The sequence below is a fragment of the Macaca nemestrina genome, chromosome 12 (genome assembly GCF_043159975.1).
Source record: "Macaca nemestrina isolate mMacNem1 chromosome 12, mMacNem.hap1, whole genome shotgun sequence".
In the NCBI taxonomy this organism is placed as follows: domain Eukaryota; kingdom Metazoa; phylum Chordata; class Mammalia; order Primates; family Cercopithecidae; genus Macaca; species Macaca nemestrina.
The window spans coordinates 74,577,378-74,592,163 of NC_092136.1; the positions used below are offsets into that span (position 1 = coordinate 74,577,378).

The window sequence follows — 14,786 nt, forward strand, 5'->3', positions numbered from 1 at the left end:
AGTGCAGTGGCCGGATCTCAGCTCACTGCAAGCTCCGCCTCCCGGGTTCACGCCATTCTCCTGCCTCAGCCTCCCAAGTAGCTGGGACTACAGGCGCCTGCCACCCCGCCCGGCTAAGTTTTTGTATTTTTAGTAGAGACGGGGTTTCACTGTGTTAGCCAGGATGGTCTTGATCTCCTGACCTCGTGATCCGCCCGTCTCGGCCTCCCAAAGTGCTGGGATTACAGGCTTGAGCCACCGCGCCCGGCCTTAAAACTGTTATTGAAGTGTTTAGGGGTAAAGTTTACCAATGTCTGCAACTTACTTTGAAATGCCTCAAAAGATATATTGGTGGGTGGCTACAGGGATGAGTAGATATATGATAAAGCAACAGCAAAATATTAGTTGTAGCATCATTCTCAATTCCCCCTCAGCTTGGTGATGCATACATGTACAGTTTTTCCAACTGTTCTGTAAGCTTCATAATAAAATGAACAGACATTTAAATTTTTTTTTTTTTTAGACTGAGTCTCACTCTGCTGTCCGGGCTGAGTGCAGTGGCACAATCGCGGTTCACTGCAGCCTAGACTTCCTGTACTCAAGCAGTCCTCTCACCTCTGCCTCCAGAGTAGCTGGGACTACAGGCACCCACCACCACACCCGGCTAATTTTCTTTTTTCACTTTTTGTAGAGATGAGAGTGTCTCATTCTGTTGCCCAGGTTGGTTTCAAACTTCTGGCCTCAAGCAATCCACTTGCCTTGGCCTCCCAAAGTGCTGGGATTACAAGCCTGAGCCACTGCAGGCTAGAATTTTTTTTTAATTGAAAAAGAAGGCCGGGCGCATTGGCTCATGCCTGTAATCCCAGCACTCTGGGAGGGTGAGGCAGGTGGATCACTTGAGGTCAGGAGTTCAAGACCAGCCTGGCCAACGTGGTGAAACTTCATTTCTACTAAAAATACAAAAATTAGCCGGGTTTGGTGGTGTGCACCTGTAATCCCAGCTACTCAGGAGGCCAAGGCAGAAGAATCGCTTGAACCTGGGAGGTGAAGGTTGCAGGGAGCTGAGATCGTACTACTGCGCTCCAGCTTGGGCAACGGGAGAGAAAAGAAAGAAAGGAGAGAAAGAGAGAGAAAGGAGGGAAGGAGGGAAGGAAGGAGGGAAGGAAGGAAGGAGGGAAGGAAGGAAGGAAGGAAGAGAGGGAGGGCGGGCGGGCACACGAGCCACTCTCTGGGACTTCTGTTCCAAATTGTAATGGACTTGATGAAAGTAAGGTGGAGTAAATGAAAACAACATAAAGGGCACAGAACACAGTCCCTAGGACACTTAGTAAATATCAGGTTTTATTATCATTTGGAATGGAGGAAATGGGCACAGACTGGGGGACATTCTTTTTTTTTTTTTTTTTTTTTTTGAGACAGAGCCTCACTCTGTCGCCCAGGCTAGAGTGCAGTGGTGGGATCTCCGCCCACTGCAACCTCCACCTCCCGGGTCCAAGCAATCCTCCCACCTCAGCCTCCTGAGTAGCTGGGATTACAGGTGCCTGCCACCACGCCCAGCTACTTTTTCTATTTTTAGTAGAGACGGGGTTTCACCATGTTCGCCAGGCTGGTCTTTAACTCCTGACCTCAAGTAATCCGCCCGCCTTGGCCTCCCAAAGAGGAGTCTTAAATGAATTTCACTGAGGGATTTCAGCAGATTTTCATTACAATGTCCACCCTGAAAGTGTAGGGGCCAGAGTTCCACGCTGGTTAAACTCTGTTGCTGTGTGAACTTATACCTGTAATTTCCACCTCTGCACCTCGCATTGCTTGTTTTTAAACTATGAGAATTGAACTCGCGGCCGGGCGCGGTGGCTCAAGCCTGTAATCCCAGCACTTTGGGAGGCCGAGACAAGCGGACGACGAGGTCGGGAAATCGAGACCATCCTGGCTAACACGGTGAAACCCTGTCTCTATTAAAAAATACAAAAAACTAGCCGGGCGAGGTGGCGGGCGCCTGTAGTCCCAGCTACTCCGAAGGCTGAGGCAGGAGAATGGCGTAAACCCGGGAGGCGGAGCTTGCAGTGAGCTGAGATCCGGCCACTGCACTCCAGCCTGGGCGACTGAGCAAGACTCCGTCTCAAAAAAAAAAAAAAGAGAATTGAACTCTAAGATCCTCTGAAGTCTAGCAGTCCTGCTGGTCGAACCCCCTTTGCTGTTCCTGCCTACACTCTTCCTTCCCTTGACGCTTTCTTTACGTAAAAACTACATTTCCCATGAGCACCCATAGGCGTCCACGTAGCGCAGCCCTCCGTCGTCGCTCGCGCCCTTTATACTCACTTCCGCCCGCCGGCCACTTCTTTTTCTTTCGGCGGAGCGCGGCGGCAAGATGGCCGTGCAAATTTCCAAGAAGAGGAAGGTGAGCCTCTGGGGACTGGGTTCGGGGAACGACTGCGCCGCGAGGGTCAGGGGCTTCTCGGGTGCCACCGCGAGGCCTGCAGCTCCGTGCCCTGCCCTGGGAAGCGGCTTAGGCCTCCTGGCATTCCCACGGGCCGCGGATGGCGGTGGATTGAGTGAGAGGCCCGAGCCAGGCGGGCGCTGTGTGGCCGGGTAAGGGAGAGACAGGTTTTTCTCTGGTTCCGAGTGAAGCGCAGAGAGATGGGGACCAGGCGCCCCTTCTGTCCCGGAGAAGGCGTTTGTGAGCATTTTTTGGTCAATGGAATTAGCAAACGTGGTATTTTGAGGGCGTGTGTCATTTCCCTCATGTTTTATCCCATGGTTTTGGGAAGGGGAGGCAGCAATGTATACTTGTCTTCTTTCTGGTCGAGTCTGGGTACAGTCTGCTGGTCCCACGACCTCAACATGAAGGGTTACTGACGATTGCTTGCTCCGTCTGAGGACCCCGGGAGGAAGCTGCCTCGGATTTAACGCTTTGTTATTCCATGGGAAAGAACTGTGTAAAAATCATTAGCTTTAAAAATAGACAGGTTGTCATTTCGTATACCTACACTTCGATGTTAAAATTAAATCCACAACTCTTGTGAGTTAGGATTTTCCAGCTCTGTTTACAGTTAAAACCACAGGTACCGTAAGGCCAGATAACATGGCTGGGATTCTTTAGACGGTCCAGGTTGTGTCTGCAAGTGAGAGAGCGTATGTTAAGTCCACTATCTATTCTGTTCCTTCACAGTGACAAGTACAGTGTCTTTGCTGTGCTGAGTGAAGTGTAAATAGGCTATTTTAGAGCAGTTTCTTGTTTTGCATGTGGAACTGTTTTAAACCCTTCGATGAAGAGATGATGACGAGTCTGACTTGGGGGTGTTGCCTTCGCCCAGGTTGCTTACTCTGTGCTGCATTCTGTGGCACAGTTTAAAGGGCCCTGGTTGAAGTAACTTCCTAAAGATGACCTAGAGGCATTTGTCTGAGAAGGGTTGCTGCACTCCTGTTGGAACAAGGGTTTGGAACCATTGGTTGGAGGTATTTAGTTTTGGGGAGGGATGCATTGACTAATAAGACACTGGCTCAGGCGAAAGTGAGCCTACACCGATGTCCTAATTTTGAACTTCGCTTTTTTTGGATTAGTTTGTCGCTGATGGCATCTTCAAAGCTGAACTGAATGAGTTTCTTACTCGGGAGCTGGCTGAAGATGGCTACTCTGGAGTTGAGGTGCGAGTTACACCAACCAGGACAGAAATCATTATCTTAGCCACCAGGTAAAACTCACTTGACTGGCCATCAGCTATAATTGTTGTAAATGCTAAGTTGGTTTATTCCTTTTTTTTTTTTTTTTTTTTTTTTTTTTTGTGAGACAGAGTCTTGCTCTGTCCCCAAGGCTGGAGTGCAGTGGTGAGATCTCTGCTCACTGCAAGCTCCGCCTCCCAGCTTCCTGCCATTCTCCTGCCTCAGCCTCCTGAGTAGCTGGGACTACAGGGGCCAACCACCATGCCCGGCTAATTTTTTGTATTTTTAGTAGAGAAAGGGTTTCACCCTGTCAGCCAGGATGGTCTGGATTTCCTGACCTCGTGATCCGCCCACCTCGGCCTCCTGAAGTGCTGGGATTACAGACGTGAGCCACCGCGCCTGGCTGGTTTGTCCTTTCTGAACTTAAGGGGATAGACAGCCAGTGAGTCTGGGCTTAGTGAATGTAATTGCTTCTTAAAAGCTGGATTTTAAGGCCAGGCATAGGATCGCTTGAGCTCAGGAGTTCAAGACCAGCCTGGGCAACATGCGGAAACCCCCTCTCTAAAAAAGATAAGGGTGTGGTGGTGCATACCTGTGGTCCCAGCTATTCCAGAGGCTGAAGCAGGCGATGGCTTGAGCCCAAGAGGTCCAGGCTGCAGTGAGCCATTGGTGTGATCCAGCCTGGGTGACAGAGAGAGACCCTGTCTCAAAAAAAGCTGCATTTTGAAAATTTAACTTTAGTTTTTGTCAATGAAAATTATATGCTTTGTGGCAGAGATTTTGCTACCACATATATATGCAAGATTTAAAGTTAAATCTAGCATTTGTGAGAGTCATGAATTGTCACTTTTTCCCCGCCCAGAACACAGAATGTTCTTGGTGAGAAGGGCCGGCGGATTCGGGAACTGACTGCTGTAGTTCAGAAGAGGTTTGGCTTTCCAGAGGGCAGTGTAGAGGTGAGTGATTCTGGCGTATGCCAGAGATAATGGCTCTTCAGAATGATAACTTCTAAAAACTGGGAGACTTTGTTCATTACAAATGGACTGATACAACTTTGTTGAAATTCTCTTAATGAATAATGGGCTTAACTTTGTAAGCCTGTTCTGCTAATGGCTGATAGTTAAAGGATTTTACATTCAACTTGGGTATAGAAATGATGCATATGATGGATTGACTATCCCCATTGGTGTACTTGGTATGGCCAAAGGAGCCAGGGTGGGAGGGCAAGGAACCTGCACTGTGTGTAGGTGGTAGAAGTGCTTTAGGAATTGAGGGATACTGAAATTATATGCTGTTTGTGATGGTGTTGTGCAGTCTTTTGGCCTCTGTAGGCCACGTTGGAAGAATTATCTTGGGCCACACTACTGGTAGTGCAAAAAATCACGATGTTCAATTTTTGTTGGGCCACAATCAAAGCCATCTCCTGGGCAGCATGCGGCCTCTGGGTTGGGCAAGCTTGGTCTAGAAAGTGATGCTTGTGTGACATGCCAAATTTTCAACTTTCAGTTGAAAACAGTGGTGATGGTAACAGGATGTCCCTTCCTTCCTTTAAAGCTTTATGCTGAAAAGGTGGCCACTAGAGGTCTGTGTGCCATTGCCCAGGCAGAGTCTCTGCGTTACAAACTCCTAGGAGGGCTTGCTGTGCGGAGGTAAGTGTCCTGAGACCTAATGGTCATGACCTTTTGTGTGTATCAAAATATATGTCTCCTGTTTGTTGATTAGCAGATGAACTGTTATAAAGTGACAGGATCTGCTAGTCTCCCAGGATTATAGTAAGATACTAAACCATGCCCTCACTGAATTGGCAGACTAGCAAGACTATGAAAGCAGCGAGAACCATAAAGGGTGGTCAGTACTGTAATGGAGAAGTGTTCTGGGTGCTTTGGGAGTTCAACACAAATAGAACTGTCCAAGGAGGGGACCAACTCCTGTTGGTCTTCTCGAGGAGGCTTTACAAAGAGCCCTGTCGGGGAGTGCGGTGGGCAATGAAGAATAATTAGGCCTGTTACTGGGTGTGTGTTATGTATCCCTAGGTAGAAGTGCCTTAGTACTTGTGGGATACCATGAAACTTCAGTAGGAATCATTTAGATCTACTTAATGTGTTCACTCTTAAAATGGTACTCTGAAGAGATAAGATAGACCTGATGTGAGAGAGCTTAAAATCTAGACACTTAACCTCTGAGTTGCATGCAGATAGTAATGTGAGGGTGTACTGGTAAGATTTCAACAGGAAGTTCTTTGTGCAGTTTGACTGTATGTAAAGGCATTGAAATGCCTTGCCTAGAGGAATGATAGGAAAACTGTGCTGTAGGAAGGTTGACTGGTAGGGATGGGTAGTGTAGACAAGGCCGTAGGTAAGGACCTAGAAAAGACTGCTTACCTGGTTCGAGTGCCCGCTAGGCGCTTAGAACAATGGTTCTCAGAAGATTAGTGCCAGTCCTAGACCCACCAAATAGGAAACTGGATGTGTGACTCAGCAGTCTGTCTTAGTAACCCCTCCAACATGCTAGTTGCACACATTGAAGCAAGTTAATGTACTTCTGAGCCTGGGATCTACTATCTTCTAAGGTGGACCATCATACCACCTCTTAGTTGTGGAATATTAAGTAAGATAATGTGAAAGGGCCTGGAGGTGGCTAGCTCTCCAGTTAGTATCTCGCAGAGTGTAAACTACTGAATGAGTTGGGGGGTAGGGCATATTTTAAAATGTTTTATCAGCATTCTAATAGCAAGGTAGCCAGGATCCTAGGTGGGTTAGCTTTCCTAGTGAATGAGACTTCGGAGGTTGCAGAGTATTACAAGGGACCACAAAGTGGGTAATTGGAGTTTAAAAATGTGGTTCTCAATTTTGATTATACGTGAGAATCACCCAGGGAGCATTTTTAAATACATGTGCCTGTACTTTGCCCATTTAATTGGCTTAGAGTAGGGCCTAGACATCAGGGTTTCTTTTGTTTTTTATTTTAGCCTTCCGAGGTGATTCCAGTATGCAGCCAGAGTTGGAAAGTACATGTTTAGGAGCTTGACATACTTGATGAATATTACCCTAAGATTCCGTGTGATAGGTGTGGAAGAGAATTGGTATCATTGGGGCCAGATTCTGGTCAAATTTATTCTCTATTAAAGGAACATTGAATACTAAGTTTTTGTTTTGTTTTTTAAACTTGGTGGAGGTCCTTGATAATAACACAAGTAGATTTCTTCTTTTCTTCTAAAGGGCCTGCTATGGTGTGCTGCGGTTCATCATGGAGAGCGGGGCCAAAGGCTGCGAGGTCGTGGTGTCTGGGAAACTCCGAGGACAGAGGGCTAAATCCATGAAGTTTGTGGATGGCCTGATGATCCACAGTGGAGACCCTGTTAACTACTACGTTGACACTGCTGTGCGCCATGTGTTGCTCAGACAGGGTGAGCAGCTGAGAGTGCTTGTCAAAGGGCATTTGTGGATAGATTTGGTTTTCCACAGACATCTAAAAATTTGGGGGAGTTTATCATGGAAGCAGCTGGGTATGTTCATATTCCTTGGTATATCGATTACCACATTGATCTGTAAGAATCAAATTGCTGAGACCTGTCAGATCCAAGAGTTGGTTTGTCTTTTTTAGCCATCTGTGTACCCTTCAGTGATGACATGATGACGAGTCAGAAAGGTCACCTCCTGCTCTTGGTCCTTGTCAGTACCATGTTCTGTGGTGCTGTGCGTGAGTTCCTTCTGCAGAAGTGTCCTATTCATTGATTGATTTAGAGGCATTTGTCTGAGAAGGGACCAGACCCAGGAGTGCTTGAGTAAACTGCTTGCTCTCTTTGGTGTTGTGTGATGGGGGCCGGTGAGATCCCAGCTGTGTGCTAACAACTGTGGTGTCCTCTAGGTGTGCTGGGCATCAAGGTGAAGATCATGCTGCCCTGGGACCCAACTGGTAAGATTGGCCCTAAGAAGCCCCTGCCTGACCATGTGAGCATCGTGGAACCCAAAGATGAAATACTGCCTACCACTCCCATCTCAGAACAGAAGGGTGGGAAGCCAGAGCCGCCTGCCATGCCCCAGCCAGTCCCCACAGCATAACAGGTATGTCTGCAGGGGCAGGAGCCTCTTGGGGCAGAATAGGGTCCTTCCTAGTCTTTCTGTTAATACTTGTATCCCACATTCTGGTAAGCATTTGGTGAATAAAAATTGCATTTATTTACTTTATGTGGGAGAATACAAGTTGAAACCTGGGGTCTATTTAACCCTCAGTTCCATTGGGACAGGTGTTTGCCTTTATTTTCAGAAGTTCCTGCTTTCACTCGTGTGTATGAAATGAAATAGTTTTCCCTTATCTTCCCTTATTTGCTCAAGATTTTTTTTTTTTTTTTGAGACATAGTCTTGTTCTGTCACCCAGGCTAAAGTGCAGTGGCACGATATTGGCTCACTGCAACCTCTGCCTCCCGGGTTCAAGCAATTCTCCTGTCTCAGCCTCCCGAGTAGCTGGAATTATAGGCATCTGCCACCAAGCCCAGCTAATTTTTGTATTTTTAGTAGAGACAGGGTTTCACCATGTTGGCCAGGCTGGTCTCGAACTCCTGACCTCAGGTGAACCACTGTGCTCAGCAGCTATGGTCAACACCTGGGGTTTTTTTGTTTATAGGTGTTGTGTCTCTAGGTGCCTTGTATTTTTTTTTTTTTTTTTTTGAGACGGAGTCTCGCTGTGTCGCAGGGGCTGGAGTGCAGTGGCTGGATCTCAGCTCACTGCAAGCTCCGCCTCCCGGGTTTACGCCATTCTCCTGCCTCAGCCTCCCGAGCAGCTGGGACTACAGGTGCCCGCCACCTCGCCCGGCTAATTTTTTGTATTTTTTAGTAGAGACGGGGTTTCACTGTGTTAGCCAGGATGGTCTCGAGCTCCTCACCTCGTGATCCGCCCGTCTCGGCCTCCCAAAGTGCTGGGATTACAGGCTTGAGCCACCACGCCCGGCCGCCTTGTATTTTTTTTTATATATAAAAAAGGACAAACCCTTATATATTTTGTTAATGTTGCTGCAAACCCTCAATGGGAGTGTGTATCCATTTGGTAAATAAGGAACTTAATAACTCTGGTAAAATTTCTTACTTTTGTGCTTTATTTGGTTTCAGGGTCTCCTTGGCAGCTGTATTCTGGAGTCTGGATGTTGCTCTGTAAAGATCTTTAATAAAATCTGGTACAAAGACACAAGGCCTGAATAGACTGTTTAGTATTCAGACTGAGGGGCACGTTGGCCTCTGGAGCATTACATATTTTCTTGGTACCATACTTGAAGTATTTGCAAGGGCCAGAACTGTAAGACCCAAGCAGAGCTAACCAGAGAGAGATCTTTGTGTGATAGTGAAGACTGATAGCAAGCAAGGCAGCACCTTGATTCGTTGTCCTGTAGTTCAGGGTTATAGGTTTAGAAGAGGGCTGTATTTGAGTTTTTCCTATGCATAAGGCGATCCACGTTGCATATAGAAAGTGAACATAAATGGTCATTATATTTTGTGTCATGCTGTGCTCTAAGTATTCTTTACATATGTACTCGTTAATCAACCTCTCTAAAGTGTAAAGGAAATTTGCTTGTGCCACTGAACTTAAGATTCAGAAGTAAATTTGCCTAAGCAGTATAAAGCTATCATTAGAATCCACATTCCTAAGTTGTGTTCTCTTAGGGGATCATGGAACCAGTCATTGGTACTACAGGCCATTATGTTCTAGAGACCTGTAAAGAACATTTAAATTGTCTCTGATTTTATCTGTCAGTATTTTGAAGTATTTTCTGCCAGTGTCTGTATTTTACAAGAAATTGGGCACTATTTTCTCAGGCAAAACTAGTGAGGGACAGGTTGGCTTGAAAATCATACAAGACTGATGATAAATCACAGTCTGGTTGATCACAGAGGGGAATTCCAGGGACAGCTATTATAGTCCTGGAAGGCCAAATCTGGTGGCTGCTTCCTGGTGATGCAGCCTGGCGGGTGAGATAACCCTGGCTCCATAGACTGCTCAGCAGATGCTGTGATTATTTGGTTGTCTTCTCAATTAGACTGAGCTGCACATGGTAAGGGCTTAATATTTGAGGTAATTATGTAGGGCGCACACTCACAAGTTATCTGCCCACTTCCCTTTCTGACTCATAAATGGGTCATCTTAACAATTTTAAGTGTACACTTCTATAGTGATAGCCCTCTGTCCAAGGGTTTTGCATCTGGATTCAACCAACTTTGGATCAAAAATAATCAAAGGATGGTTGTGTCTACTGAACGTGTAGACTTGTTTTCAAAATATTTTCTTATGTTGTCACTTTCTTGTACACTGCAGTGTAACAGCTGTCTGTAGCACGTACATTAGATATTAAAAGTAATCCAGTGAAGATTTAAAGTCTTAAGGATGTGCCTAGGTTATCTTAGGTGTAAATACTCTACCATTTTGTATAAGGAATTTGAGCATCTGGAGATTTTGGTATTTGAAGGGGGTCATGGAACCAATCATTGGTACTGCAGGAAGACTGCTGTATATTCTTATTCTGCATCAATCTCCAGAACTTCATCTTGCAGATGTGCTGCCCCTCCCTCACCTTGTTGAAAGAGACTTTGATGGTTCTACAGATTCCTGTCTTTTTTTTTTTTTTTGAGGTGGAGTTTTTCTCATCTACCAGGCTGGAATGCAATGGTGCTGTATCAGCTTACTGCAACCTCTGCCTCCCAGGTTCAAGTGATTCTCCAGCCTCAGCCTCCCGACTAGCTGGGATTACAGGCACCCGTCACCATGTCCAGCTAATTTTTGTATTTTTAGTAGAGATGGGGTTTCCCCATACTGGCCAGACTGGTCTCAACTCACCTCAAGTGAGGCCAAGCACCTCGGCCTTCCAGAGTGCTGGAATTATAGGCATGAGCCACTGCACAGCCAGTTGAACTTATTTGAACATCTGCAAATCATTAAGTACTGGAAACAGGTTAAGACTGTACTGCCCTGTACTTTAGATTAGGTGATCTTTTAAATTCCTCATGAGTTTTCTTGAGTCCACTTGGAAGTTCAGCCGGTAGGAGAAGGTAGTGCTGTTAATTCCCACTAGGTGTTGCTGTTAACAAAGGAAATGTGCAGTAAGAGTAATAGCTTAAGGAGAAAGAAAGAAACGTAATGAATTGTGACAGAAAAGTATGTAGATTATTAGCATATAGATTACTGAATTATTTAGGAGAAAGTGCTGTTAATTACCACTAGGTGGTGCTGTGATAAAGGCAACGTGCAGTAGGAGTAACAGCTTAGAAATAAAAATTGTGACAAAAATATGAAGATTATTAGTGTATAGATTACTGAATTATCAAAGTGAACACCCCTGTGTAACCATTTAAAAATACCAAAATGTGTCTGGCTGTGGTGACTCACACCTGTAATCCCAGCACTTTGGGAGGCCACGGCAGGTGGATCACTTGAGCCCAGAAGTTCCAGGCCAGTAATCCCAGTACTTTGGGAGGCGGATCACTTGAGGTCAGGAGTTCGAGACCAGCCTGGCCAACATGGTGAGAAACCCCCGCCTCTACTAAAAATACAAAATTGGCCAGGCATGATGGCCAATACAGTGGCCACTGTACCCAGCCTAGTCTTTTACATCTTTTTCAGAAAATGACATAAGACAAACGTAGAGCTCAGGTGAGCACTTGGTAACTAGAATATTGAGACAGGGTCTGGCTCTATTGCCCAGGCTGGAGTGCAGTGGCAGTGGCACAGTTTCACTGCAAACTACCTCCTGAGCTCAAGCCATCCTCCCACTTCAACCTCCCAGGTAGCTGGGACTATAGGCACGTGCCACCACCTCTGGCTAATTTATATTTTTTTAGTAGAGATGGGGTTTCACCATGTTGCCCAGTCTGGTTTCAAACTCTTGACCTCGAGTGATCTGCCTGCCTTGGCCTCCCAAAGTGCTGGGAATACAGGTATGAGCCTCTGTGCTTGGCATTTACCTTGATTTTTAAAGTAATTGCCTCCCTAGACAGTATAATAAAAAGTACTAGCAAGTATTTTTATTTTATTTTTGAGTCTTGTTCTATCACCCAGGCTGGAGTGCAGCGGCGTGAGCTCAGCTCACTACAAGCTCCGCCTCCCGATTCACGCCATTCTCCTGCCTCAGACTCCGGAGTAGCTGGGACTACAGGCGCCCGCCACCACGCCTGGCTAATTTTTTTGTATTTTTAGTAAAGACAGAGTTTCACTGTGTTAGCCAGGGTGGTCTCGATATCCTGACCTCGTGATCTGTCTCGGCCTCCTCCAAAGTGCTGGGATTACAGGCGTGAGCCACCGCGCCTGGCCTGTATTTTTAAAACTTAATACGTCTTGGCCGGGCGTGGTGGCTCATGCCTGTAATCCAGGAGTTTGAGACCAGCCTGGCCAACATGGTGAAACCCCATCTCTACTAAAAATACAAAAATTGGCCAGGCGTGGTGGCGGGCATCTGTAATCGCAGCTACTTGTGAGGCTGAGGTTGCAGTGAGCCGAGATTGTGCCACTACACATTATGCTTGAACTCAGGAGGCAGAGGTCGCAGTGAGCCAAGATCCTCCAGCTTGGAGGACAGAGTAAGACTCTCTCAAAAACAAAACAAAACTTGGTATATCTTCTTTTTTTTTTTTTTTTTTTTTTTTTTTTAAGACGGAGTCTCACTCTTGCCTAGGCTGGAGTGCAGTGGTGCGATCTCAGCTTACTGCAACCTCTCTCCTGGGTTCAAGCAATTCTCCTGCCTCAGCCACAGGAGTGCTGTTCAGTAGAGGAGTTTAGTGGTTCCCTGAACTTAGCTGCTATTGGAGAAGGTGGGAAGACCTCTGAGGTAATTCTTAAAGGCCTTGTGGCTCTTGGTGAAGCAGTCTGACATTGTCAGTGTCCTGTAGGAACAACCATTCAGCCTTAGGTGGTGCTGAACACAGCCAGAGATCTTAGCTTGTAATCTGTAGATACAAGTAGCAAGTAGTGAAAGTAGAGAGAATCCTGCTGCAGTAGTGGTCATGGCCCCACCCTCAGGGCTGCAAAAGGCTTCCAGTTAAATATCCAGGTGAAGCCCATCTACAGCACCCTTGAAGGAAAGGCCAAACAAGGACTCACCTTTTCCTCTGTGCTTTTGTACCTGGCTGTTTTTTTTTTTTTTTTGAGACGGAGTCTCGCTATGCCACCCAGGCTAGAGTGCAGTGGCCGGATCTCGGCTCACTGCAAGCTCCGCCTCCCGGGTTCACGCCATTCTCCTGCCTCAGCCTCCCGAGTAGCTGGGACTACAGGCGCCCGCCACCACGCCTGGCTAGTTTTTTGTATTTTTTAGTAGAGACGGGGTTTCACCGTGTTAGACAGGATGGTCTCGATCTCCTGACCTCGTGATCCGCTTGTCTCGGCCTCCCAAAGTGCTGGGATTACAGGCTTGAGCCACTGCGCCCGGCCGTGTACCTGGCTGTTTACACTGCTTGCACCCTTGTGACTGACTCCAGTAGAACTCAGTTGAAATTTGCCTTTGTGAAGTCTTCCCTGATCTGGCTTTTGCTGTTATGGCCTGATTTATGTCCCCCCAAATTGTGATGTTGAAGCCCTAACCTCCAGCACGACTATTTGGAGATAGGGCCTTTAAGGAGGTATTGTGGCACTGGCTTGGCTCTTGTCATGGACTCTATTGCCTTTCCTGGCTGGACCTCTCTGCAACTCCATCTTTCCTACTTCCACAGTTGGGGCTTGATGAATGAGGAGAGATTTGCTTACTTATAGCTCTCCTGAATGTTCTTCAAGCCAAGGCTATCACTACTTCCCTCTGTTCCTTTCCAGTTGAAAATAGGGTTTGGAAGAAGAGGGCAAGAAGAGGCATTGAACATGCAGATGGGGGTACATACTGCCCTCAGGGACTCCTGCCACCACCCATCACACTGCCAGCTCTCCCATCCTCCACCCCATCAGTGATCCCAAAGTAATTGGATGTTCTCTGCAGGAGAGTAGGAGGCTCAGACCAAAGGAGCCAAGGCTGAGGGCCAGGGGTCACAGGAAAGCTCGAGAGTCATTTTCTTTCTGTCAGGGCTTCAGATATAAAATCTGATTACCAGTGAAATAAAGATGACACTAGTCTATGTGTTTTTATTTTTATTTTATTTTTCCTGAGACAGAGTCTCACGCTATTGCCCAGGCTGGAGTGCAGTGGCGTGATCTCAGCTCACTGCAACCTCTGCCTCCCAGGCAAGTGATTCTTGTGCCTCAGCCTCAAGAGGCTGTATGAGGCACACGCCACCATACCCAGTTAGTTTTTGTAATTTTTTGTAGAGATGGGGTTTCACCATGTTAGCCAGGCTGGTCTTGAACTTCTGGCCTCAAGTGATCCGCCCGCCTCAGCCTCTCAGAGTGCTGGGATTACAGGCATGAGCCACCATGCCCATCCTGTTTTTATTTTAACTTGTGAAAATTACATGTGTTCCAAATAATATTTTAAAACAAGTTAGTCTATTCATAAACATGGTAAAAATTCTAGAGTACAGAAAAGAACCCCTCTCCCACTGCTGAGCTCACCCTCTGCAGAGGTGCTCTCCACTGTTTCTTGTATATATTTTTTTGAGACGGAGTCTCCCTCTGTCACCCAGGCAGGAGTGTAGTGGTGTGATCTCAGCTCACCGTAGGCTCCGCCTCCCGGCTTCACACCATTCTGCCTCAGCCTCCTGAGTAGCTGGGACTGCAGGTGCCCGCCACCAGGCCTGGCTAATTTTTTGTATTTTTAGTAGAGATGGGGTTTCACCATATTAGCCAGGATGGTCTCAATCTCCTGACCTTGTGATCTGCCCATCGGCCTTCCAAAGTGCTGTAAAGTGCTGGAATTAACAGGCGTGAGCCACCGCGCCCGGCCTTTCTTGTATATTCTTAAAGAGAGACACTCCATGTATACACAACTGAGTGTGTGTGTATTTTTATCTTTTCCCAGATGCTATTACCTTAAGTATGACAATACTGGCAGCTTAATGCACAATTTGTTCAGAAGCCATTTTAGAAAGAGGCCTGCCCCCTCAGGGTAACCTCATCACAACAGGATTTTAGAGAAGACTGCCACATTGGAGGCAAGAACCCTCTGAGCTGGATGCTGTCCACAGCACGTTAGGTATTGTATCTGCAAGCAAAAGGAGAAACTGGCTAACAAGCAGCACAGAACTTTATT

The 14,786-nt window shown here is 46.7% G+C and overlaps 1 protein-coding gene and 2 non-coding genes across 3 annotated transcripts; all 3 read left to right on the top strand.

The window, feature by feature from the left end:
• The first annotated feature begins 2,237 nt into the window (after positions 1–2,237).
• LOC105468763 (ribosomal protein S3) lies at positions 2,238–8,824 on the top strand. Its single transcript, XM_011719096.2, has 7 exons — positions 2,238–2,377; positions 3,541–3,671; positions 4,502–4,595; positions 5,194–5,288; positions 6,858–7,045; positions 7,507–7,703; positions 8,746–8,824. Exons 1-6 carry the CDS (start codon positions 2,348–2,350, stop codon positions 7,698–7,700), a joined length of 732 nt encoding a protein of 243 aa, XP_011717398.1. The 5' UTR covers positions 2,238–2,347; the 3' UTR covers positions 7,701–7,703; positions 8,746–8,824.
• On the top strand, positions 3,241–3,388 carry LOC112424478 (small nucleolar RNA SNORD15). The gene has a single exon (XR_003015230.2). It is a non-coding gene; the product is annotated as a small nucleolar RNA SNORD15 (small nucleolar RNA).
• On the top strand, positions 7,256–7,401 carry LOC112424477 (small nucleolar RNA SNORD15). The gene has a single exon (XR_003015229.1). It is a non-coding gene; the product is annotated as a small nucleolar RNA SNORD15 (small nucleolar RNA).
• Positions 8,825–14,786: the final 5,962 nt, after the last annotated feature.

Coding starts and splice junctions, on each gene's coding strand:
- LOC105468763 (XM_011719096.2), top strand. CDS start 2,348: ATGGCCGTGCAAATTTCCAAGAAGAGGAAG. Junction 3,672..4,501: donor ATCATTATCTTAGCCACCAG/GTAAAACTCACT, acceptor TTCCCCGCCCAG/AACACAGAATGTTCTTGGTG. Junction 5,289..6,857: donor GGAGGGCTTGCTGTGCGGAG/GTAAGTGTCCTG, acceptor TTTCTTCTAAAG/GGCCTGCTATGGTGTGCTGC.